The 27,873-nt window shown below is 42.0% G+C and overlaps 1 protein-coding gene across 1 annotated transcript; it reads right to left on the bottom strand.

The window, feature by feature from the left end:
- Window positions 1-383: 383 nt before the first annotated feature.
- Cd244 (CD244 molecule) lies at window positions 384-25,887 on the bottom strand. Its single transcript, XM_047559357.1, has 9 exons — window positions 25,716-25,887; window positions 11,637-11,972; window positions 11,273-11,548; window positions 9,656-9,760; window positions 9,133-9,200; window positions 6,805-6,858; window positions 4,670-4,735; window positions 3,275-3,331; window positions 384-2,109 (listed from the first exon to the last, which is right to left on the bottom strand). The coding sequence occupies exons 1-9, from the start codon at window positions 25,774-25,776 to the stop codon at window positions 2,029-2,031; spliced, it is 1,104 nt and encodes a 367-aa protein (XP_047415313.1). The 5' UTR covers window positions 25,777-25,887; the 3' UTR covers window positions 384-2,028.
- Window positions 25,888-27,873: the final 1,986 nt, after the last annotated feature.

Raw genomic sequence — 27,873 nt, 5'->3', positions numbered from 1 at the left:
CCTCTTCCCAAATTATGATGGCAGTCCTGTCCCCCTGCCTGTAAGATGCAGTATACTTGACATGTTCACAATTCTGTAGTGTTACATTTGTGTTACATACACCTTGCAGCACACTTATGTCCTTTAATGTTGTGTTTCTGCTGCCATACCCTCCTGCTCATGGGCCTTGGAATCAGTATGTCTTCTAGGGCCTTCAATGGGTCCTCCCAGGGGTTCAGGCAGTGCTTCATATTCAGCAGCGACTTAATTACTGCTTATTCATCGGCTCATTGCATGGATTATTATGAGGTGTTATCATGGAAGCTTAACAGTCTGGCACACAATACGATGCTATACATATCATACTCCAGAGTACCGCATCCCCAAAAGTCCAGGGCCCACAGAGTTTCTTCTGCTCCTTAGATACATTTAACCAGTACAAGCTCTACACAGTTCAAGTCACTTGAAAAGCCAACAGCAGTCAATGATCAATGTCTCTGGTGTTCATCTGGACTGCTCTGATCTCATCATTTCTTGCTGCCTCTCACCCAACTCCTAGATTCTACAACTCAGCTCCCAATACCTGCCTCAGGAGCCCCGACTTCTTTTGAATATATTTCTCTGACTTCTACCCTTGATGCTTACTTCAACATGCTTCCCTCTAGGAAGGAGCCAGGCTGGCTACAGCTCCCAGGGAAGAGGGATCAGGCAGGGCCTGAGCAACTGCATGCTTCAGCTATCCTTTGTGACACTGAATGGCCCCAGGTACCTGGTTCACTGCTATCCCAGTGTGAATAAAGCTAAGGGACACTGACAGCTCACCAGAAAGTCAGACCCCTCTCCAACATAATTTAAACAGAAATGTGTTTGTGTATGGCCCATGAGTACCCTTTGACTGCTATACAGTGTAAAAATGCAGACTGTGGAGAAGAAACATAGATTTAATTCAGGCAAAGGATTTAGGCTGCCTCTGTGTAACACCAAATTTTTATATTAAATCCCTATTTTAAATGCAAGATGGGGCAATTGAAGAATAAGACTCTGAGTAGTATCATCTGCTAGAGTCTCTGAGTTCCCTCCCAGTTCACCCTCATCCCTTTCCTGGACTCAACCAGAGTCCTGGCCCTGTTAATGGCTGGCCTGAAGACTCAGGGCAGCCAGCACAGTATCTGGTTCCCAAATGCCTCATCTTTAGCATTCAACTACCCAAGCCCTCCCTCCAGGGTATACCAGGGGAAGCATAAATCCGGACTCCAATGAAATAGAACGGGGTTTCCAAGAAGAAAGGCAGACCTCTTCCACAAAGGAGTCAAAATAGATTTCTAATAATATGTCTTTGTAAATCAAACTTCACGCTATGAACAAAGCTGGTCTAACCACTCAGTTCTCAAGCTTCCGGTGCTTTTTCTTTTCAGAGAGGGGCTTCCTTTGCACCACCATCTATTCTTGTTTCTGCCCACTTCCTTTATGACCAACCAGCCAGTGGTAAATGTGTTGGGTCATGGGGGAAATTTTTTCCCCTGCATTCAAGTTGCAGCCAAGGCGCTGATCCACCTGTGAGAACCTGATAACCAGCAAACAGAAAGCACAGCCCCAGACGAGGCTGCTTCCTCTTCCCCTGAGTCACTGTTGCCTTGTTCTTGCTCTCAATTGGGAAGGTGGGCCTGGAGGAGGTGAGGGCCTAGAAATGCAGTCTAGACTAGCATCCCAGATCAGGGAGGAGGAGAGACAAGTAACAGGTTAGAAAACCAGGGCAAGGAAATCTCAAGTCTCCATTTACATAGCACTTTATAGGTTACAAGAACTTAGAATGTGGTCAACCCAACCTCTCCACCCATTCTTGTTGGTATCTAAGTTGAGACATATTATTTCACAATCTTGCTTATATCGTGGTTGTTAGAAATCATTTTCAAAACAAAAGACCATGATTAGACTTCCCTATCTTCTCCAGACTAGAACTCTTCCAAAAAGACTCCTGCGGCAACATCTATTCTGCTGATTCCCAATGAAAAAACAGATATATAAGAGAGGCAAAAACAGCTACAACATCTAGGAATAAATATCAAAGTTCTCTAGCTCTTTGCGGCTCAGTCGGGCAGAGTTATGGGCTCTGGATTGTCTCATTCCAACCTGCAGAAGAAAAAGAGAAATTTCAGACTCCCCCGATAGAAGATCCTTGTGATAATTCTATGGAGTATGAATTATTATCCCCATTTTACAGATTAAGAAAATAAAGCTCAGAGTGGTAAAATAAATTATTCAGGGTCAAAGACTAGCACGAAGTAAAGAAGGGACCTGAATCCAATTTTTTTTCTCCAATTCCAATGCTCTTTTAACTACACTGTGTTTCTTTGTAAACCCTCACTACTTTGGGTCCACACAGTGTCCTCTACACCCCTGGACTACCTGTCCAGTTGGTTTTAATATAAAACTATAGCTGAAGGGCCAGGAATCTCAGAGAGTACCCACCTGCCATCTCCATTGTGACCAAAGACAATGTCTTTATTGGACCATGGATGGAGGTTTGGGTATGATTCTAATAGAAGGGGTGCTCTCCATGCCTGAATTTCTTCGGGTATAAATATGAATGTAGGGGGCTTAGGATATAGCTCAGTGGTAGAACACTTGCCTAGTATATGCAACCAACCACTAACACTACCAAAAAAAAATCTAACTTATAGCATTCTGTGAGCATTAAATTATTATTAAATCAGATAATTCATGTGAAGATAATGGCAGGTTGTCTTATATACAATAATCCCCCAATAAATGTTGACTTAATCCTCCATCCTCCCTAAATGACCTGATGGGAATCAATTCAGCTACCAGGCTCACTGGTCACCTTCAAACAGTGTCCACCTCAGCAGAAGCTTACAATCACACACATCCCAATGCCATGGTTCCCAATGCCATGGTTCCCAATGCCATGATAATTTAGAAAATTACTTAGATTTCCTTTCATTCCCTTCTCTGGTTTTCCCCCACATACACTCTTTAAGTGGAGATGACTAATTTGTACTCCAAAGTCTGGGAACTAGCTTGGGGACAGTCCTAATTTAGAACACAAGCTGGAAGTCAAACATGAACATCTGATGTGACATTGGGTGAGGCCCTCACTCTCTTTGGGCCTCTGTGTCTTTATCTCTAAAATGAAGATTTGGATTAAAGAATCCCTAAAATCTCTACAACTATGAGACTATATGGATGACCTTTTCATAAGTACGCCTTTCATGACTTGTCTTCAGGGCTATGATATAAACACTAAACCCACTCAGGAGGAGTTCCAGAATCTTACCTCTTCATAGATGGAGCAATTGGAGGAAGGGTCATGGTTCCTGTCCTTGAATCCAGACTAGAAATTCAAAGAGTAAAGAATTATGCATTCAAGATAAGAGGTATCTTATTCCTGACAAACATGATAAGTTCCAAAACAGACTCAAAGCCCAGAAATCTTCTGAGCTTTCCTCAACAAGAAAGTTAAAAAAATCTATCTCAGAAATAAACAATAGTGTTCATGGTCTCCTAGGAAGCACAATACATTCTGCCTATGATATGACATTTCTGAACCAAAGTCAGAGTTTAGTATCCCATACCCACATACCCCTAAGACCCACACAAACACACATTCCCAGGGTGCATGCACGTGCACACGCACACACACACACATCCCTCAGGCAGTCCTAATGCAATCATTGTCCCATACCATGTATCTCTTCAACGCACTCTCCCCTAATGTAAACAATTCTGACACAAATGTAAAGGCCAGCCCTGAGCACATATCCTGAACATAGTGGTTTTGTGAATCATTGGAATTAACAAGCACTTTAAGTGGTATGTAGTTTTCAGAATGTAATACTAAAGCATATAAACAGAATACCTATGAGCCATCTATATACCCTTGGGTGTAGCACATAATTAAAAATCTCTCATGGTGGGTCCAAGTTGGCTGAATGATGTATTGAAAGGAGATTGAATGAGAAGTCTGAACACCCATAGTAAATTCCTTCAAATACATAGTTCCTGACTTGCATAGACTTCTACAGTTCTGTGGATTCCCATTTCCCTATTGTATCATGTAGCAGCTCATGGATTCATACTGCAATTCCAGCCATGAAAACATTACTCTTCCCATCGTCTCCCATACCAGGTAAAAAGGATGAGCAGAGCATCAGGAAACTCAACTTCAATGTTCTAGGTGCATGTGAGAGCTATGAGCTCAGCTTGGAGCAGGATTTGAGTGGAACACGACTACCTCAGTGCAGAGTCTTCCACCAGCAGGTGACTGGCCAGAAAGTCAGCATTGTGTCCCTCTAGGCCAGTCCTCCAGCTCCAGGCCCTAAATCCTTGCTTTGCAAACATCTCCAGTATCTTTCACCATAGCCTCAGTTGGTCTACTAAGGATCCTGCGGTCCTTCTGCACAAAGCACCTTCTTTCTGTCCTCGTCCCTTGGATCCCACAAAAAGTCATGGAAAATCCTATAATCCACTATTCTGAATCTCAGAGATGTTCTTATTCTCCAGGCAGAACCAGAAAGGCATTTTTCCTCATTGGCCTATTAACATTTAAACACAGTCATTGAACTAAAGCTACACAGATACACACAGTACACTCTTGCAAATACATGCCATGCATATGCACATGCAAAATACACATCTGCATCAATCACATTCCACAGAGGAAGAGACTTACCTTCTGAGAAGGTTGTATAAACGAATACAATGTATTTGCAGTTTCTTTTGATGTGGAAGAAGATGGCTAATGAGAAGAGAAATAAGAGCGTTTCAGAAGCATAGATTCAGCACAACCCTAGAGGGGTGATCACTTCTATCCCTCTGTCTCTACCCTGCTTAGATGGAAGCTTTACACATTCATAAAAAGAACCCTGGATTAACCAGAAGGACATGAGTCAACCTGAATGCTAGTTCCACTCTGTTAATAGGGTAACTACTATTTTATATATGTATTTATATATGTATTTATTTTATATATGTATTCTCCCCTAATTCTACCACTCCTATAATTTAGGAATAATCATAAATTTGACCCTGCCACAGATGAGGCTACAAAAGGGTAAAAAGTCCAGATCAGACAATATAAACTATAGGATCAGGATTCAAACCCAAGATGCTCCAGGGATTTTTCCTCATCAAATCAATACCTCCTGTTGGCAACATGCCTTCAGTCTCAGGACCTGAAACTACAGTCCTTCAAGACAGGTAACCATCCTCCTTTTAAGTTGCTCCAGAGGAGGGATCTCATTCTCACCCAGTACCTTAAAATGAGAGGAGCTCTTCCTTGAATTTATCCAATCCCTGTCCTTGAATTTCAGTGTTAATAAAGCCAGAGAACTGACAGACATTGATCATTATTCAAATGGATTTTCTGTGCCCCACAGCTTAGCCAACAAGTCTAAGACATTGCTACACCTATGCTTGTATTTTATGAAAATGGATTTTAGTGTCATGTATAATCGAGAAGAACCAATAAAATAATTTTTTTTAAAAAACACTAGAAAGAGTCATTTTTATCAGAAACTTTGCATCCCTGGCCACAAAGAGGCAGTGTTTCCCTTGGGAGAGATCTCCCAGACTGGATTATCAATAATTAGCCAATATTAGATGCGTTTCCTGTCCATGGGTAAATTTCTACAACCCCAGGCTATTAAAGGTGAGGTAGGAGGAGGTGGAATGGAGATCCAAAGACCTTGGTTTGGCTCTGCTACTACCCAGCTATGTGACCTTGAGCATATTAGTCTATTTGCTCATCTGTGATGTGGGGTTCAAATTATATCTAAAGCATTAAGAACATTTCATGAGGCCATTGTGGGAGATTTATTAAGAAAATGGATTTTACTGTTAAATCTAAATAAGATAAAAGGGACCAACACAGATGTATTATTTCCTGAAAACAGATATAAGGGGTAATGAGGATAACTTGTATGAAGGCCCCCAGTGATTGGAATCAACAGGAAGAGAGAAAAGTTGAATCTCCTAACAAGGTTCCCCTTCCTATAGATTATCTAGGCTAGGCCTTCTGCCAACCATGGAAAAAGGAAGAATGTCTGCATTGGACTTTCCAGCTCTGTTAAGACATTCCAGAGATTCCTCAAAAGACTAGGAATGGAACTACCATATGATCCAGCTATATCACTCCTCAGTATTTATCCTAAAGAATTAAAGTCAGTGTACTATACCAATAATGCATACTCATGCTTATAAGAGCACAATTCACAATACCAAATTATGAAACCAACCTTGGTGTCCATCAGTGTATGAATAGATAAAGAAAATGTAACCTGTATACACAATGGAGTTTTATTCAGTCACAAAGGAAAATGAAATTATGAACTTGAAGCATTATGTTAAACAAAATTAGCCAAACTCAGAAAATTAAGGGTTGTATTTTTCTCTCATATGTGAAATCTTGAGAGGAAATAGGAAAAGAAAGATGTGGCATAGGGGAAAATCTTACAAAAAAAGAAGGGAGATCAGTAGAGAAGAGGAAGGGACCAGGAGAGGAAGGAGAAAAGGACAGGGGAAAATACTGGGGAACAATACTAATCAAATAATATTGTGCATGTACAAACATATAACAAATTCCATTATTATGTATAATTATCATGTACCCATAAAAATATATATGTAAAAAATGATACTCCAGAACATACTGATCTTTTCAAACAACTTATTAATGTATCTGAAGTCAGGCTATGCTCTGAGTCCCAGGAGCACTGAGATCCTGCCATTCAAGGTGAAACTGGGGATGGGGGCATTAGGGAGCCCCAAAGATAGAAATGGAATGTATTAGAGAAACTGGAGTGGTACCTGGAACTCGATCATAGAGTAAATGGTGCTTCCTTCTTCAAGGAATTTCTGCTTCTGTATAAGAAACAGTAAAGGAACATGAGATAACATGAGTAGACAGTGGGATCTGTCCAGGTTTGAATTAAATAGGGAAAGGCAAAACAAAGAAGAGGGGCTTCCAGGAGCCTTGGAAGGAGTAGCAGGACTGGGGAAAGCCTCATCATTGGACACCCCAGATGGGGAGAGGTAGGAGTTCCAGGAGCTTACAGTGGAGCAATTAGTGTCAGGAACAAGGACTCACTCGGGTATGATTGGATTCAGGCAATCCTATCCAATGAGCATCCCTGTCCATCCCTTCACTTTGATAACTTAGAAACCCCTCCTTGCCTTTGCTGACTTGTGGGCTAAATTTTTCACATAGCCACTGATAATGGGCAGAACTCTAGGTAGTGCTATGATCTGAGCCATACCTCAGGGCACTGAAATTCAGAAGGTTTAAACATTTTAAAGACTCAGCATTTTTAACATCCCCTCCCTCATAATCTAGACTTCATAACCAGCTTGCCCTTGTCCTCTGGGTAGCTTCATGCTGGATGGAGCCCTGGTCCCAAGGCTAAAGGCAGGGGGAACACAACCCTTCTGACTTCCCTCCTCTCATGCTTGTCCCACAGAAGGTTAGGCGTGGGGGTGTTTAATCCTGCACATATTTCCATTTGAGGTTCTAGTGGGAAGCCAAAGAAGGCCAGCAGGGTTCATTAGACAAGATGGAAGCTGAACTCCCCAAAAGCAAAAAGCTAAGAGGAAGAGAAATGTCGGCCATCTTTGGAGACTGGAGAGTCAGAGGCATTTGTCAAGAAACAGGAGTTTGTTGCTTTTTTTCCTCTCTTGTTCAGACCCATATGGATTGTCTCCAAAGTGAGACCACATGAAACTTGGGATTTAGGCCTTCAAGCTGGGACCTGGAGACAGGAGGGAGACTGCACAGAAAGCTGAGGCCAGGCAGGGAGGAACCTCTGAGTCAGAAGCAGTGTAACAAACCTGAGTCCCCAGTAGGTTTAACTCTAAATTGTTATTTTCTTCCAGATTCTCCTTATTTCTCTAAAGTCATCCTCATTGGGGGGAGGGGGGTTAGAAGATAAATGGCTAAAGATAGATATATGTGCACTTAGGAATTTGTACCTGAGTCTGGCAGTAGTAAAAATCTCCTTTCTAATTTTCACACCCCAATATTCCACTGTGAGGGCAAAGAAACAGGCAAGGGAGCTGCCCTCATTCCCACTAAAGGAAATAGACCTTAGGGAGTCTGCTTGATGGTTCTGATTTGGTTTGTTTCGAATTTCTACAATCCAACAGTGCTGGGGACTCGAACCTGGGTCTCGAGCTTGAGAGGCAAGCACTCTACGTGATGGGCTATATCGCCAGCACTGCTTGATGGTTCTGTGAGGCCTCATAGGGCCTCATCTGTGTGAAGAGCAGAAGAATTCCACCTGTGCCTCCTCTAGTCAACCAAAACAGCGGTGGGAAATGGGCCCTTCCGCCCCACTCCCACCTGCTGCTGCAAAGTTCAGTAGGCACTGCCTGATCCATCATGGCCTTTCCCCAGGCCTGTCACCACATCCTGCCTGTGGTAATGGGGGCACTTCAGCCCCTCTGCAGCTTCTCTTCTACATCCCTGGATGACAGGAAGAGTTGGCTGCCACCCTGCAGAGAGCTGGTGAGAGAGGTCCAGGGGAGATACCTTGGACCCATCAGTTTTAAACCAAGCTGATTACTCTCTCTAACACTTCAGCCAGACTTGGGCCTCTTCTTTTCCCAAAAAGGCTGTGAACATAGATCAATGAGCCAGTTACAGAACCGTTATTCTTTGGCTGGTCACGCTCCCCAGACCAGGGTGACAGTTAAGGGGCCCACCAAAGCTCTTAACTGCTAAAGAAACAAGAATCTGTGGCCAGACACAAAAAAATATAGGAAGGTGTCACTCCTCTTGGCACTCAGCCCAGCTGGAGACTGGGCAGAAATGAGAACACCATGATGCAGTTTGAGGAGGAAGCAGCAGCCTTCCGCCCTCTGTGGATTTCTGTTGTACTTCATCCCTGCTCAGCAGGTGCAATTCTACACTGTGGAGCTGCTTCTGCCTCCCTTTCGTTTTCTCTGCTCCCTTCGTTCTCCCCATTTTCCTCTATGGTCAGAGCTAGGAAACTGGTGGAGAAAAGAGATGGGGGAGGGCGGAGGATAACTTTGAAAGGATAAATGTCCATTTCTCTTTGTCTCCCTGCTCTGAATGGCCATCCTCCAAAGAGCATGCTCCAGACCAATTGAGAGAGACCTCCAACCCGTAGAATGTCATACTTCATTCCTCCTCATTTGTGGGTCTTTGACATCTTCATAAATTGTCAGAAGTGCCTGTGGGCTGGTCTCTGGGAGGAAGTAAGAAAAGAACAGAGCTTCAGAAATCTCCAGAGGGCTTCCTGTCCAGGCTTCAACTTCTGATGGTCCCACCTCTCCCTCAGGTGGCCCAGACCTTAAGAATGGCTCTAGAAAAGAGGCGGGTTAGTGTTCTTCCCGTTTTATCTAAAGAGCACAATGGTGTAACCACCCCTGACATGCCTTCTCTATCAAGATGGGCAGTCCCCAATCAAACCAGGCAAACTACAGATAAATCTGCACATTGAAGATCAGACTGCAAACATCTGGCAGCCAACACAGAAGTCTTGCTGCCACTGGTTGCCCTCCCTCAACCATGTGCACACATATCCCAACACTCTCTGAGGGAAAAGATGCTATGCACCCAGGCACATCCCACTAAACACAGGCCCAAGTCAATGAATCTGATGTGTCCAGCGACAGCACCCCTCAAGTTCCATCCACTTACGTGACTGCTTCCTCTTCCTCTTCCACACACAGAAGCAAGTGAGGGTGACAAGAAACAGTGTGACCAGAATCATGACAATCACCAAAAAGGGCAGAAATCTGGGTCCTGAGAGATACAGAAGGTACAAGGGCTGAACTTGCTCCACCTCTTCTTGCTTCCCACCTGCCAGCTACAGCAGCTATTTCAAACTCCACTCTCCTCCCCAGTGTGACTGGTCTCCTCCTGCCCTGTGAATTCCCCACCAAAGTTGTCTCTCTGTTCAATTGGGTAACTTCCCCTAAGTGATGCCAAGAGTTCAGGCATTAATATCTGACAGATCTGGTCCAAACTGTAATTCTATAAGCTCAGTGTCACTTATTTAACTCTCTGAGCTTCAACTTTCTCACCTATAAAAAGGATCTAAAGCTATATATCTAGGGGTTAATTACATGATCTGATATATGTAAAGCATTTGGCACAGCAAATGTCTCATCTATTCATTGTTTATCATTGAACAAATATTTATTGCACATCACGTTGTTCCAGGCAAATCTTCCACTTCACCTTCCTGCTACTCCTACCTACACTGCTCTCCCTCATCCTAACTTCTACATTTAACATGTAGCCTGATATATAATCCAGCCAACATGAGAAGGAAGAGGAATTAAGTGTTTCAGGGGCCAACTGATTAGATCTTCACAAACATTATCTCACTAAATCATAGCAGCAATCCTATGAGGCACTTGTTATTATTATCCACATTTTATCCTAGAGAACAACTGAAACTCACAGAGGCTAATGAATCTGCCTGAGATCACAGAGTCAGCTAATGTAAAGTCCAAGAGCCAGCATCCTTCTCACTGCATATTGCCTCAATCTTGTTTGTTTCTATTTTGCCCCCAAGTACTTAGTTTTGTTGCCCCAATTTTATTGTAAGTTTTTTTTTTTTTTTTTTTTTTTTTTTTTTTTTTTTTTTGGTGCTGGGAATCAAACCCAGGGCCTTGTGCTTGCAAGGCAAGCACTCTACCGACTGAGTTATCTCCCCAGCCCCTGTAAGGTTCTTAAGAACAGAGACTATATGGTTTGGGTTTGGGTTTTGGTTTCTTCCATAATGCCAAAGCTGATGACACATTAAGTCTTTGTTTATCTAATAAAACAGATGCAAACTTAACTCAGGTGACTCTTAGGATAAGCAATAAACCCAGAACTCTTCCAGGCACCCTGCAATTCTCCTGATGCTACTGCTGACCCAAGGTAATATTGTACAGTGTCATTACCTCCTGGAGAGCTGCATAGTAAGCCACCACTCAGGAGGAGGAAGCGGGTCTCCATATGTCTTTCAGAGGATGAAGATAATGATCAGGAGCCATTGCTGTACTCACCAAACAACCATGCATTCCCTCTGTATAGGGAAAACTTGCATCTCAAGAAGGATATGGAGTTAAAATCTTCTGAGACTCAGACAGACCCGGCTTATAGGAAATATGTGCCTAAAAGCCAGGCCCTTTTTGAAGAGGGGCTAAAAGACACTGGGGGAGGAAACCCAGGAATCACATATCCACATCTCTCTTGCATGTGAGCCTGGTCATGGGGTCCAATACCTTCAGCCCTTGTTATAGCCTAAAGTGCTCCACTTACTCAGAAGGACATGTAGACATCCCTGGCTCAGGTTGAGAGTGTGGCTTGCCCAGCTAACAGGGTTGCTAACATTGCAGGAATATATGTGCAGGTCATTGGCATCGATCTGCAGTTCCAGATACGTGATGTTCCTCAGTGTTGGGATCAGTTCATTGCTTCTGTACCAAGTGTAGCTCACATTGCTATTCCTGGAGACCAAGCAGTAAAGAGTCACTTGACAATTCCTTTCATCCAGGGCTTTCCACTGCCCCTGCAGGAGAGGCTGCTCAACATGATCTGGAAACAGAGATTCTGATCAGAAAGGTTCTGGAAATACATGTCCTACAGGAATCAGGGGACAGGGTGAGGAGTCCTGGAGACTCACCAAATACAAAAACTTTGAACTGGACTGTGAACACTTCTCCAGACTCCTTGGTCACCTCGAGTTGATAATGACCACTGTCCTCTGGCTTAGCGACCTTGATGAGAAGGGTTAAGTCCTCAATCTGAAAATCAAGCGTTTTGTTGAAATGCTTCAGAGCTAAAGCTTCATATTTCAGACCAGTACTATTCTTCCAAGTCAGTATCACGTATATTTCTGGAAGTGAGAGTAGCTTCATCTTCCATTTAACGGAATGTATCTCTGTCTGTATGATAGAAGGCCGTAGACAGAGCGGCACTCCCGAGAGACCAACCACATGGTGAGTAGAATCTGTGCATTCTAGGAAAGAAAAACCAGATGATGTTAACAGGAAGAGTCTGAAGCCTGAGTAGTGTGGGCAGTTGGATGTGATTTCCCTTAAGCTAAGAGGATGGAATCCAGAGTCAAAGAGAATCTGAAAGTATACTTCCTTTATCTGCTTCTCCCCAAGGTATGTCCTCTAGTCTGAAGGAACCCACAAACCAATAACCATAATTAGGATCTCTCAAGTACTTACCATGTGACAGGCAGGTTTCAAACATTTACATGTTTTAACTACTTAATTTCACAAGGACCCTGTGAAGGTCTTATCCTTATTTTATGGGTGAGAAAACTGAGTTAGGAAGGACTTAATTAACTTGCCCAAGTTACACAGTGAGAATGATGAGCTTGAAATCCAGTTGCTTTGGCTTCAGGGGATGAATTTTTAACCAAGATGCTATAAACACCATGTCTAATGCAACTCCCTCACAGCAGTATTGAGGCAACCACTAGTGACCAGTGATGATAATAGCCAGGCCCAGTGAGACAAACCCTCCAAGCTTCTCCTCCTCTCTCCTCCCATAGAGTTGAATTCATAATCCTCTCTTATTTGGCACGTTGGTTTGTGGGCCTTATTCATTAATGTTTATCAATCTTTTAGTGACCAGAAATTATCCACAAAGATTACTCCCTACAATTAGAGCAATTAGAAAGACAAAAATAAAATTACACTTCCTAGGTATATCACAGCACTTTTCTCCCTAGATATCAAGACAAGAGCTAATAAATATGGGAGCAAGGCCCTGGCTTCAAATCTCCAGTACTGCAAAACAAACAAATAAATAAATAAATATGGGGGTATGAAAGTCCAGAGAAGCTGAGTACTGTCAGTGGAGAAAAGCACAAATTCCTGTAACCATTTTTGGCAGGGAAACTCTGTGGCACAGGCCCACTGAATGAAGGAAATAAGAAAATCAGTCTGCCTGGATTGGGGAGAGTCAGGGAGAATTTAAAATAAAAAATAGGAGATGGGGATAGTTATACAAATGGCTGTGTTAAAATGGAGGAAATGGAGGCAGAGAGAGATGGTATTTGAATCATTTCCCCACGGGCACAGCAAGTTGAACAGCTATTCCCCCGCCCCCCGCCTAAACTACCTTCACAAGAGTTAAGGAAATGAGGTGAGAACATAGTACCTCCTTATGATGAAATGAAAGAAGTATTGAAAAAGGCAGAGAGGAATGAGTAGCCCATGTCTCCCCTACCCCCAGTCCAGTGTGGAGAGAGACTGCCTGCTTGCGGTAGTGAGCAAGTTAAGTTCATGCCTTAGACTTGAAAACCACTGCCAGACAGAGCCCCATGACCCCTACCACCAGGCCAATACCAACAGATTAAGGGGCAACTGAATTAATCCAGGTGTCTGACTGTCTCCCCCATGCCTACTCCAACCTTGGGAGGCAGAGTGGGGATCAAAGCACCATCTGCTGGGAACAGGGCACAAATCTAACATGGGACTTGGTCTTAGAGTTCAGTACCAGGTCTGCAGTGGCAAGAGCAGCATTCGGTAGAAACCAAAGTCCCCTATGCAGGCCAGAGTTCACAAATGGAGAGTTTAGCCAGTCCCAGCATCAGGTTCAGACCCATGCACCAGTGGGACAGAGTCCTACATTATCACCTACATCATCTCCAGCTGTGGCTGGGCCTTGATGCAACCCTGAGGCTGTGCAGAACCTTGAGGCTGTGACACTCAAGCATGTCCCAGGTTATCATCAGTCTAGGTGGTTAAGGAACTGCCTTCACCAACACAACCCCAACCTTGGGCAGCCTAGTGTGGAGTAAGACTCCCTTTACTGAGGATAGGACAGGATGGTAAGTACAGGACTTTGCCTTGGAAATAAGTGCTGGGCTGGTGAAGCCTGTTACTGGGCAGATCCTCACAAACCCCACCCAAAAGTTAGCCTGTGGAAGGAGCCTCTAGAACAGCTCCAGTGCTGAGGAAAGACATTGACCCCAGCCTAATGGCCTTCTATTCCAGCTAGCATCAGCTGGGCCTGATGGCAGCCATGAGTCTAACCAAGTAATAGAAAGCCCATGGCAGTCAGTATAGGCCTTGGTTCTATCACAGTGCTCTTCTGATCTTGGTGAGCTATGAGCTCAGGATATGAAACAACTTGGTGACATCAGTGGTCACAGGCATGATATGGGAGACTACTGCTGCATGGTGACTCTGTCCAGAACCAGTAAAAATCTACAGTGCCTGACCGTAGGTGGGCAATTGTGGATGTGTCCTTGGGCCAGTGCTAGGTGAGGCTTGTGGGAAAAACCACACTCTCTAGGTACTCTCCTGGTCTGTTCTGAATAGCACATCAGCAGCATATTTGGTGTACATTGAGCTTGGTCACCCATTAGTACTCAAAACAGTGACAATGCACCAACAGCAGACTCCCAGCAAACCTGGACCTGCATGTTGTTCAGTATTGAAATAATGGAAGTGACTAGAGACTCAAAGAAAATAAGCAGCCTGCTTAGAATTTTTGGAAAGACAGGCACAAATAAACCAGATTAGGAAGACTAGAATAAATACCTAATGCCCAGATAATGACTAGACAATGACCAGATAATGCCACATGCCAGCAAGCATAAGGGCTTTCAGAAAATGATGACCTCACCTAATAGTGAAAATAAGGTGTCAGAAACTGACCAGGTGGCAATCAGTACAGAAGAATGCTCAAAGAACTTATAACTGTTTTAAGGAAACGCAATGAGTTTGAAGAAAACAGAGAAAAGCATGTCAATATTCTAACACAGAAACTGAAAAAGAAATACAAGCAACTTAATCTTGTTAATGAAACAAGGAGCTCTTTTTTAAGACAAAGATAATAGACAAACCTTTTACTAGACTAAGAAAAAGAGAGAAAAAAATCAAATAAATAAAAGTAGAGGGGGCTGGGGTTGTAGCTCAGTGATAGAACACTTGCCTTGAATGCATGAGGCACTGAGTTCGATCCTCAGCACCACGTAAAAAAATAAAATAAAGGTATTGTGTCCACCCACAACTAAAAATTTTTTAAAATTTTAAAAAGGCAGAGATAAAAAGGGAGAGATTACAATCAACACCACAGAAATACAAAGGATTATTCAAGATTCTTATAAAAAATTGCCAACAAATTTGATAATCTAGAAAAAAATGGAAAAATTCTTAGCTTTTGTGTATAGACTACAACAATATTGAGTCATGAAGAAACAGAAAATATGAACAGAACAATATAACAAGTAATGATGTTGAATTGAATCAGTAATAAAAAAAAAAAGTTTCCCATTTGGGAAAAAAATTACCCAGGGGGGCTGGGTATGCAGCACAGTGTAGATTGCTTGCTGAGCATGCATTAGGCCCAGTGTTTGATCAAAAGCACAGCAAAAAAGAAAAAAGAAAAAGAAAAAGAAAAGCCCAAGACCAGAGAACTTCACTGCTGGATTCAATCAAACATTTAAAGAATTAATATTAATTCTCCTTAAGTTATTCCAAAAAATAAAAGAGGAAAGAATTCTTCCAAAAAAATTCTATGAGGCCAGCATCACCCTTATACCAAAATCAGATAAAGGCACAATAAAGAAAAAAACAAAAACTACCAATATCCTTGATGAACATAGTTGCAAAAATCCTCAACAAAATACCAACATCAGCTAGGAATGTAGCTCAGTAGTAAAGTGCTTGCCTACCATACACAAGGTCCTGGATTTTATCACCAACACTACACACACACACACACACACACACACACACACACACACCCCTAGAAATCTGAATCCAAAAACACATTTAAGAGATTATTCATCATGATCAAGTGAGATTCATCCCAGGAATGCAAGAATGATTCAATATATGCAAATCATAAACATGACACATCATGTCAACAGAATAAAGGACATAGGTCACATGATCACCTCAACAGATTCAAAAAAGGCATTTGATAAAATTCAATTTCCTTTCATAAAAAGGCTAAATAAAATAGGTATAGAGGAAACATACCTCAACATAATAAAAGTCATTTATGAAAGCCAATAGCTAAAATTATACTGAATGGGGAAAACCCAAAAGTTTTCTAAGATCCAGAACACAACAAGGATGCCCATTTTTACCACTTCTACTCAACATGGTGCTAGAAGTCCCAGCCACAGCAATCAGGCAAGAGAAAAAAAGAGCATTTAAATTGGAAAAGAGAAAGTTGAATTGTCACTCTTTGCTGATGACAAGATCTTCTATATAGAAAACCCCAAAAACTCCAGGGATAAAAACTACAAAAACTGACAAATGAATTGAGAAAAGTTGCAGGATATCAAAAGTCAACATACAAAGAATAAAATTATGGCATTTTCAGGTAAATGGATGGAACTGGAGAGTATCATTCTATGTGAAATAAGCCAGTCCCATAAAACCAAAGCCCAAATGTTTTCTCTGATAAGCAGATGCTGATCCATAGCCGGGGAAGAATGAAGGAACTCTGGATTGTACAGAGGGGTGGGGTTGGTGGGGAGGGGAAGGATGTTTTGATACATGTTTAAATCAAGTTAAATATCTTACTTTCTTTGACATTTGTCATTTCTTTATTGTGAAAACACTCATTCATAATTTTTTTAAAAATTTCAACCAATAGTAAAACTTTTTTCAATCTGATAAAGAATAGAAACCAATAAAATGCTTTCCCCTTAAGTTCAGGATTAAAACAAGGATTCTATAATTACCTCTTTGAATCAACATCCTACTAGAGGTCATGGCTAATTCAACAAAGCAAGAAAAATAAATGAAAAAAAAATAAAATTGGAAATGAATATATAAAACTGTGAGTATTCACAGACAATATAATTGTGTACATAGGAAGCACAGAGGAATATATGAAAAACCAGTTAAATGTATAAACCAGTTTAGAAAAGTTGCTAGATATAAGACCAGTATATAAAAAATCATGTATTTCTATATATTAAAGAAAACACCAAAAAATCAAATTTGAAACAATATAATTAAAACACTACAAAAAATTAAAATATCTAGAAAAAATTCAGCAAGAAATATTTAAGACCTAGACACCCAAGGTAACAAAAGACATCTAAGAAAGATGAAAAAAGCTAAGTAAAGGGAGGGATATAGCATGCATTTTTAACTTGAAGACTTATATTATTAAGATTTCAATTCTCCCTAAATTAATCTACAGATTCAACAGAATTCCAACAAAAAAAATCTAGAAAGTTACTTTTGCAGAAATTGGTGAATTAAATCTAAAATTAATGTAAATGTGAAAAAGGCCTAAATCAATCTTTTTTTTTTTTTTTTTTTTTTTTTTTTTTTTTTTTTTTTTGGTGCTGGGGATTAAACCCAGGGCCTGATGCATGCAAGGCAAGCAAGCACTCTACCAACTGAGTTATATCCCCAGCCCAAGTCTAAAGCAATCTTGAAGAAAAAAGTTAGAAAGACCAAAGCCTTTTCACCACCCAATATTAAGAAATATTGTGAAATTCCAGAAATTAAGATAGTATACCATTATTATGAGAATAGACAAAGAGTCAAAGAAATATAATATAATAGAAATAGACACACATATGATCTTTTCAATAAATTGTGTTGGGTAAATTGAATATCTTAAAAATAAACTTTGCCATCTTCATACCACATGTAAAAAATTAATTCAAAATAGATGACAAATTTAATGTGGAAGTTAAAACTATAAAGTATATAGAAAAAAGCATAGAAAAATATGTTCTACAACTTGAAGAAGACAAATATTTCTTTAACTTAACAAAAAAAAAAACTAACCATAAAAGAAGATTGATAAATTGGATTTCATTATAACTTAGAACTTCTGTTTGATAAAAAGAGGACATTAAAAGTGAAAAATTGGGCTGGGGATATAGTTCAGATGGTAGAGTGCTTGCCTCACAAGCACAAGGACCTGAGTTCAATCCCCAGCATTGCAAAAAAAAAAAAAAAAATCAAACCACAGACTGTAAGAAAATGTTTTCAAAACATATATTTGATACAAATCAATAGGAAATAAACTGATAACTCCACCTCCCAAAATGGCAAAAGATTTGGACAAACACTTTACAAAACAGGATATCCAAATTGCCAATAAGCATACCAAAAAAAAAAAAAAAACAGTGTCCAATATGCCAGTTGTAGTGACACATTCCTATAATCCCAGCAACTTGGGAGACTGAAGAAGGAGTATCCCAAGTTCAAGGACAGACTACATACCCTGTCTCATAATAAAAAATAAAACGTACTGGGAATGAAAGTCAGTGGTAGAGCACTCCAGGGTTCAATACTCAGTATCACACGCACACACACACACACACACACACACACACACACACACAGTGCCCAACATCATTAGTCATCAGAGAACAATGAGATTCTACCCCATCCTTACCAAAATGGCTAGAATTTAAAGGACTGAAAATTCTGTAAATTAAGGAATAAATGAGACTTTCATTTATTGCTAGAAAGAATATAAATTTGTATGAGTATTTTGGAAAACTGACAATATTTTCTAAAACTAAATTTACATGTACCCTATTATCCAGGAGAATTGTACCTAGTCATGAAAACTTTTTCTTTTCACTATAAATGAGCAAGAATGTTCATAATGACTTTATTTATAATAATTCAAAATGAGAAACAACCCAAATATCTATCATCAGAAAATCAATAAAGAGATCATGCTATATTCTTATAAGGGAATATTGCACAGCAATGAAAAAGAAATAAGCTATTTCTAAGGCAAACTTGTGAATGACTCTCACCTGAATGATGATTAGTAAGGAAGTCAGGCACGAAAGAATTCCTATTGAATTATTCCATTTATGTGACATTTAAAATTAGGAAAAGCTAATCTATAGTGAGTAAGATTAGAATGTTGCTTACTTTGGGGTTATTGACAACTTGGAAAAAGCACAAAGGATCCTGCTGGGTGCTAGAAATATTTTACACCTTGATGTGGGTGGTAGTTTATATGTACACATGTATAAAAGTTCATTAAGCTGTTCACTTAAATTTTGCGCACAACACTGTTATATCTTGATAAAAATTACAAAAAAATAAAAAGGAGTATTGGCTATCTCTCATAAAGTTGTTCTGATCATTAAACTAAGACATACTTTGATAAGAACACAGTGTGATGTTGTAACTATGAAAACATTGCCACAGCAAAATCAGAGATAGAAAAGATTTCAAACTAAACCCATCTCTTAGAAAAATATCAGAAAAGTCATCTTGATGCTGTTACTAAAATGGCAGATAGAAATCATTAAATCAGAAGGCTGATTTAAGGAAAACAAACAAGAAAGTACACCAGGCAAATTCACAGATTAATAAGGAAATGCCCTGTATTCAATAGTATTTTTTAATGCTCACTCTGAGTCAGGCATTGCTCTTGGGTCGGATTTCTTAACCCTGGCACTTGACATTCAGGGCCTGATAATTCTTCATTGTGCTGTAAGGATGTTTAACAGCATCCCTGTCCTCTACCCACTAGACTCCAGGAGAACCCTTTTCCTGTCCTGACAAACAAAATGTCTCCATTGTCAAATGTCCCCTGGGGATTGGGGAAATGTCCCAGTTGCCAATCCCTGTGCTGGGCATTAGGGCATAGGGGTGAGCAAGAGAAACCAGGTCCCTGCTCTTGTGGCGTTTACAGGCCCATGTTGAGCACACACCATAAATTAGTGAAAAATAAGCAAGATTCTTTCAGAGAGGCGTAAGCGCTGTGGATAGAGTTTTTAAAGGTGACATAACAGAGTAACAGGTGAAGCACGGGGATTTCTTTAGATTCAAGATCAGAAAGACCTTCCTAAGGAGCTGGACGTGTGGACTCAGAAATGGAAGACATGAAGGTTCCAGTCAGGGGAGGAGCTAGAGGTAGGTAGGTGGATCAGCCCCCTTAGGGCCCTCTGAGGGTAGGCAACCAAGCAGAAGCCACAAACCTTATGCAGAGTATTAAGAATAGAAGGACTAAGAATAGGAGGCTTAGTGATTGGCACCATTTGCAAAGAAATAAAGTATCATAAGACTTCATTTTCCAGAAACAGGACATCACCTCTGAAGTCTATGAAAAGGAAAAATAAAACAACCAAGTTACTTTATAAATTTATTATTGTTTAATTATTTAATTGTTATTTTAATGTATTGGGGAATTTTTTTTAAATTTCTTTTTTTTTAAACAAAATTGCATTTAAGAGACTAACCCAGGCAGGGAGAGTTTTTAATAGAATGGTACCCAGAAAGATGCTCCTTATATACAACTAGCAAGTGGTAAAGGAGGAGATGAAACAACCAACCCTGGTTAACTGGCAATTGCAGTGTCAGTCGCATGCAGGGGGGTCAAGAGTAAGGCCTCATAGAAAGGGAGCCACCTCAGTGGATATACAGCGCATGAGCCAGGCTGCAGGCCAAATGATTGGGTATCCATTTCTCCACCCCACCTAACGCATTCATGGTCTGAGACCACAGATGGATCCTGAGTATTTCACAGGCAGAGACACCAAGAGCAAGACAAGCAAGTCCACAGGCTCCAGTAAAGAAGCCAGAAGTGCTAGTTACTAAACCAAAACCCATAGGGCAGGCAGGGTTTTAAGTAAGAAATAGAAGCCAGACTAACAGGAGAGGAGTAGAACCAACCAGAAGCCATGGAAGGGTAACAGCCAAGAACTATGAACAGCCAGCATCACTGGAGCACACATGAGTGCACCATGTTGGCTCAAAGGTGGAGCCAAAGTTCAACCGATGCCCGTCAGTAAGGCCATCCATGTTGCTCAGAGGCGGCATCGGTTGTTGCTCACGCTGCACCAACAGGCAGATATTTTTAACTTCACTCATATTTTAAAGATGGTGTTATTAAGGGCACCAAGTCAAGACATAAAGGAAATGTTTTAATCCTTGATTTGATGTTCTTAAAATCTAAAACAGCCAAGATGTGATATAAGATGTGCCTTGAAGTACGCCCAAAGTATGATAATGACATAAGGGGGTGGGAGGGTATTTTATTTTTACCTTACATATTTGCAAGAGATAGCACAAATATTAAAAGGTACTTAATATATAAATCTACCAAAAAAATTATAAAGTATACCTCTATATTACCAACAAAAGACTAGAACATACAGTCATACATAGAGAAATATAATTCTCTACTATCACAAAACTAAGTGTGGATTATACATGGAAATGGTTAAGTTATTAATTAAACTGCTAAATACTTAAAGAATTGAGTTTGTGATCTAGAGTCCTAATGATATGCTGCCTTGGGACTCATTTTTTTTATTATACCATTTTTTTATATAATTAATTACTTTACACACATCAGATGAGTTTTTTCTACAAATAAAAAATGAGCTAGGAAGATGACCAGGTGTCATTTTGGTTTTGTCTAGTTCTTTCTTTTCTTTTCTTTTCTTTTTTTTTAATACTGGGGATTAAACCCAGAGGCACTATACCACTGAGCTATACCCTCAGCCCTTTTTTATTTTTTATTTTTTATTTTGAGACAGGTTCTCACTAAGTTACTGAGGTTACTTTGAACTTGCAATTGGTTTGGTTTGACCAGGACAAGAGCACCCTTCCCCTGAGCAGAGGCAAATGTGGCCATTTGCAGGAGCAGATGAGGTAGGCTAACTTGGGGAATAGTTGGGCAGGGGTGGAGGTATGAACCCCTGACTCATGGTCCTGTTTTCTTAAAAAAGGAGGTTGTCAGCTGGTAGAGGCTATGATGGTGAAACTGGGCCCTGAAAAGATGGTATCACCTTTTGGGGAATGGAAGAAGCCATGGATTAGACACAAGAATTCCAGGACCCTGAGGGCCCAGCTAAGGTTGGAGACTGCGACTCTGTGTCTGCTCTTTGATGCTGAATTTTCCCCTGAAGCTCTCAACAATACAGTATAGGAAGAAGAAAGATGGCTGGACTGAGCTTCTGTGAATAGACTGGAAGGGAACAGGGGCCAGAATATAAGGCAGATATAGTAGAAAGGCAAGTGTCAGGACTCATGCAAAAACACCTCAGTCCCTGTCCCAGAGGGGAGTTCATGCCAAGTGAGGAGACAGGAAATACCAATAGGAAAAGGTAACTCCAAGACAAGTTCTCATGTGTTTGAAGCAAAAGATGAAAGGAATTGGCATTGAGGATTGGTTGTTCAGAAGAGAAAGGCCATAGCAGATTGGGATGACCGAGAAGGTCTCAGGGCCACAGCCACTGCCGTTGCTACTGCTCAGCAGCCTTGGGGGGCCTTTTCCAGTGGTTAGGAAAGGAAGAGTTGAAATGGAAACTGTGCAAAGAAAGGGCAGGGTTCAGGTGATGAACTCTAGTACAGCCCCCGGAAGAAGTGGGCAGCACATACAGATGAGGTCAAGGAGACCATGTGACTCGCAGTGAGTCCCACTCAGCCCTGCAGCCTCCAAAGTTGGACAGGAGCCAGAATCAGCTCAACTTCCTCTAACCTGGACCTGTTGATTAGAGGAAGGTGTGAGGCCCGAGGTCCCCAGACAAAAAGCAAAGGAAGGTCTCACTCACAGGGAGCATAGCTTCCACCAGCCGACACAAGGATGTTGAGGTTTTCTCAGATTGGGCTTGGGCTCCCAGGCTTGGGGGAGAGGAAACAGAGGTCTCTGCTGGGGACTAAGTGAATAGAGTCCAGTGAGATCTCAAAGTGCCAGAGCAGGACCAGCCCTAGTCAAGCCAAACTCATAATATCCCAAAGGATCCTCCACGACCTGCAGCCCACTTCTCTCTTCCTCTCAACTTAACTTCAGACTGACCACATAAACTGCTCTTCTCACACAAAGCAACTCCCTCCCCTCTATCTAAATTGGCCTAGCCCATGACCTAGTTAACTGAATTATCTTATCTATAATGCAGAACTATCTTTCTCCAGGTAACTTTTGCATTTGCCTTTCATGCTTCCCATTCAAACCCTGTGATTTCCTTACTTTTGTTTAGACTGATTCCTCTGCTTAGATTGTCTACCTTGTCCCTTCCACCTAGACCCTCATCTTCTAAGGCCAATTCCCCATGTCCCTACTGGAAGCACTCTCCATCTTCTCAACTGCCATTTCACTCTGAATGGATCCTGCCTGTCAGGGACACTTAGCATTTTCTGTTTTCCTGCATAGCTGTTATTGTGCACACCTATTTTCCTCTGTCCAAAAGATTCTCTTGAGTAGAATTAACATGCTTCATTTGCTTCCTCACAAAAGCTCACACAGCTCCTGGAGCATTGTTAGGGTTTCATGAATCTGTTCATTTAATTCATTCAAGAGTGACTCTCCAGCCAGGCCCAGTGTCTATAATCCCAGGGACTGGGGAAGCTGAGGCAGGAGGATCAGGAATTCAAAGCCAGCCTCAGCAACAGAGAGGCCTTAAGCAACTCAGTGAGACCCTCTCTCTAAATAAAATACAAAATAGGGCTGGGTATGTGCTTCAGTGGTTGAGTGCCACTGAGTTCAATCCCCAGTACCCAAAAAAAAAAAAAAAAAAAAAAAAAAAGAGTGACTCTCCATTTAACTCCCCAAAGTGACTCTAATGTAGGTATTTCACACATAATATCAGAGAAACCACAGAGATGTGGTTCCCTTAGCTTTGGTCTCTCACCTTGTAGGCACCATATCCCTGCAATTTCACTCCCCATTCACAGGCCTACAGAACAAAGAAAAAGTGACCCTGAAGTGGCATGGAACTCCCACACACTTCTTGATTCAACCACTTAAGAAAGTAGTTTGACAGCATCTGCTGCAGGTATATACACATACCCCACAATTCCACCCTGGGAGTATTCCCAACAGACATGCCTGTATAAAAGGATTTATAGCAGCATCATTAAAACAGAAAAAAAAAAAATGGAAACAACTCAAATGTTCATTAAAGGGAGAGAATGAACGAACTATGGTACAGTCATATAATGAAACACTAGGCCACCATGAAAATAATCAGTTACAAGTAGTAACATAGATAAATTTTACAAGATATTGAGCAAAAGAAGCTAGACACAGGAATGCACAGGAATGCCATATGATTCCATTTGTATCTAGGTAAAACTGACCTGTGATGCTAGAATTCAGAACAATGGTTTTATTTGTAGAAGAGGAAGTGGATAATCAAAGGGAAAGAACGTGTAATAGTTCCAAGGGTATGTCCATTTAATAATAACTCACTGAGATGTACTTTTATAATTTTGTAGTTTTCTGTACATATCTTACACCGTGATAGGAAGGGTTTCTGTAGGGATTATTGGCACAGCCTATAATTTCAACTAATCAAGAAGCTGAGGAAGGAGGATTGCAAGTTTGAGGTCAACCTCCAAATGAAAAATAAAAGGGGCTGGGAGTGTATCTCAGTGGTAGATCCCCTGGGTTCAAGCCCCACTACTGCAAAAATTAAAAAAAAAATAGGGTTTAAGTATAAAGACAAGAGCCAGGTGACCCCTACGGTGATTTCTACAGCTGAATTCCCTCAGGATGGTTCTGAAGCCAGGGTTCTATGGCTTCTAGTCTCTCCCCTAGCTATGACATCATTCATACTTTGAGAGGAGGTGCAATGAGGAAGAGAAAGGAAAAATGACTCCAGCCTTCTAGAGCCTACCTGGATCCCAAACAGAGCAGCCACAATTAGAGAACACTCCCTCACAAGGGAAAGTTTTCACACGATCTAGATAAATAACCGGCATAGCCGGCAACCCTCAGAGCTAATGGGAGAGACACTGTCCCTGCTTTTTTGGTCCAGCATATCCTCTCACCCTGAACCCAAAGCACCTCAGGATTCACAGCCTCCACCCTGTCCCTTGGGGTTTCCTTAGAATGGACAACTAAAACCTACCTCTAGGGCCCAAAATGAACCTTATGGCCCAGGCTCACCCCTGTGGGCAGTGATTTGAAGGTCCCTGCGCCCCTACTTATCTCACCCCAAAATCATTCCAGTCTGCCTCTAACATGCCTGTAAATAATTCACTTGCTCAATCAACAAACATGTTTTGAGCACCTACTAAATTAGGCCCGTTGCTCAGTGTTGATCACAGCTGTAGTTTCCTATTCATTCTGGTGGCAGAATGTAGACTCCATGAACAAAGGGTCCATGGACTTACTGAGCTCTGAATTCTCAATGCCTAGCCCAGTGGCTGGTACAGAGCCACTCAAAACCCTCAGGGAGGGAATGAGAACAGAGAGGGTGGTGGTGTGTGGAAACGAATGTTTATTGAAGGTCTTGCTTGTGTCAGATACTGTTCTAGATGCCGAGGGTACAGCATGAACGACACGCAAAATCCCTGGTCTCAAATGACACCCTAGTGGACTGAAGAAATAAGTAAACAGTGTAGACTATAAAATGGAGATGGGTGTATGGAGAAAAATCAAGAGACGCGAGAGATGAGGGGCTGCAAAATAGTATGACTGAAGAGGCAGACATCATCGAGAAGACAGTGTTTGAGCAAAAGCATGAGAGGCTGAAGGAACAAGCCCAGGGCCACAGAGGAAGCAGCACCCCAGGGAGAGAAAACCATGGCTAAGGAGCCTCAATACACATATCACTCTTCAGCTTTGCACAAGTTTTCCAGAGACTTCTCATTTCATGCATAGCAAAAGCCATGCGTTTTCCAAAGGCCTACATGACCTGTGTGACCAGAGCCACCTCCCCTTCCTCTCTCCTTCTTTCTAGGTGATCACATAACGTCTGGGTTCTAATCTTCCAGAGGGACACAGCCCTGAGTCCATGCCAGCCCTCACCTCATACCAAGCTGGGGATCCTTACCTTCGCTCTGATACCCCTTGAGGTACAAGAGAAGCAGCAGGGTGATGACTTGCCCCACCATCCCCACAGGGCCCCTCTCTCCCTCAGACACTCAGCTGTGCAGGGCTCAGCAGTCGCCAGTCGGCAGGAGGGTAATGGAGAGCAGAAGTGCCTGGCTGCCTGTCCAGCCACAATTTCCTCAAGACTGTTCACTTCTGCTGTGAGTTGATGAAGCCACTGAGCACGTCCCAGCCCACAGATCTGCTCTGAAAGTTCCCACAAGCTAAGCTAGTGAAGTTTGCCTCAAATGGGTGGGTGCTCAGAGTTCAGTCTGACTCACAAAACCAGTTTCAAAATCTTATCCCTTGCTCTGCTCCAACCCAGCTGCTTCATTCAAAAGGCAGATGCCCAAGAAATGTTCCAATTCCCTTCATCCTAGTGACACTATGGAGAGACCTACAGAGGGACCAAACAGCCATTATCCCAGCCTGTGCCAGTCAGGAGATATTGTGGGGGTGGAGGGAAGAGGTTCGGGGGAGGATGCTGACTGAGCAGCAGAGCCCTGGATAAGTCAATGTTGAAGGAGAGAAGGAGTAACTGGGGTGACACAGGAAAAGACCTAAGCTTTTGGGCAAGAGAAAGATCTAATAGACCCAGGGATTCTATGAAAATTGGTACCCAAGTTTAAGCACATGCAAATTATATTTGTTTCAGAAAAATCTGCTTTTGCTCCAAGTCTCCTATCAATACATCAGTATTCCCTCCCTTTCTCTTTCTCTACTTTCCTATAGTAGTTCTTTCTTCCTCCTCTTGTGTTCTCCTGGAAAGGACCTGGGCTCATTTTTATTGCCCTCCAGCCACATTGTGATTTCACCCTCCACAAAGACCAGACATCTCTGGATTTCTTTGGGCTTCTGTGGAGGGATGGGGAGAGTGACATCCTAATCTCCCCCAGAGCACTTTGCTTCAAAGCCATCTCCCAAGGTTAATGCATCTTTCTTCTTTATCCCCCTTAGAAAAAAATACTTTAAGTGCCCCCCACCAAGTCCTCCTTTCTCTTTTTCCATCCTTTGATTCTTTTCCAGTCACCCTGTTTGAAGCTGGACAAAAGGGAGGCAGAATGAGACCCTCAGGTGCCAGTGGAAGCAGCTGTGGTGATCTGCACAGAGCACTGGATTTGGAGTTAAAAACTTGGACTTCGGGCTCAGTTCTGCAATTTATAACCTGTGTGATCCTGGTCAAGTTACTTTCTGAATCTTCAGAATCACAATATTTGGTTCCCCTTCCTCACAAAATGCTTTTCAGAATCAAATTAACAACTATCCCTAAGAGTATTATGTAAAACTGGTGCAATGATCTGAATGTTTGTGTCCCTTAAAAATTCACATCCAAAGATCTAATTACCATTGTGATGGTATTAGGAGGTGGAGTCTTTGGGGATCTGATTAAGTCTTAAGAACAGATTCCTCTTCAATAGGATTAATGCCCTTATAAATGAATCTCTAGCCATTTGCCTGCCTCTTGCCTGTCCATCACCTACCTTTCACCTACCTACCCATCACCCACCGCCTGAGGTTCACCTCCCAATTGTCGGACAGCAGTCAGCAAACTGACCGCAGACTGCCAGTGGAGCGCCAGCTGCCTGCTATTGCCTGGAAGTTCACTGTCACTGTACCTGCAGGTTTGGTTACACGTGGCTGCCGCCATTTTGAGACAACAGCCAGGCCCTGTAGGACCCCTGGGCAGACTGACTGAGCCCCGTCTCGAGGATACCTCAGCCCGACCGATCAACCCTGCCTCTGGGGTCCTCACATCGACTGACTGCTCCCCGCCACCAGGACCCCCAGACAACTGACTGTGCCCTATCGCCAGGACCCCCAGACTGACTGATTGCACCCCACCTCCAGAACTCCTGCCCGACCAACCGCACCCCACTTCCAGGACCTTCAGTCGACCACACCCACACCCCAAGTTGCAGCTCCCCATTTGCCAACACATTTGGAAGCCAGAGTGGCCTGGATTATCTTGGATAATCCTGGAAGCTGTAGCTCTGATCTTTAGGTGGGGCAAATCCCATCCTGAGATGCCTGCGGGAGACTTGAAGCTCATTGTCAGGTACCTCTCATACATCAGGCTACTGAAGACTGGGAAGTTTGAATACTATATGACTGTTACAGCA

This window comes from Sciurus carolinensis, chromosome 1 (genome assembly GCF_902686445.1).
Source record: "Sciurus carolinensis chromosome 1, mSciCar1.2, whole genome shotgun sequence".
Taxonomy (NCBI): Eukaryota; Metazoa; Chordata; class Mammalia; order Rodentia; family Sciuridae; genus Sciurus; species Sciurus carolinensis.
This window is presented reverse-complemented; position numbering and strand designations above follow the sequence as displayed.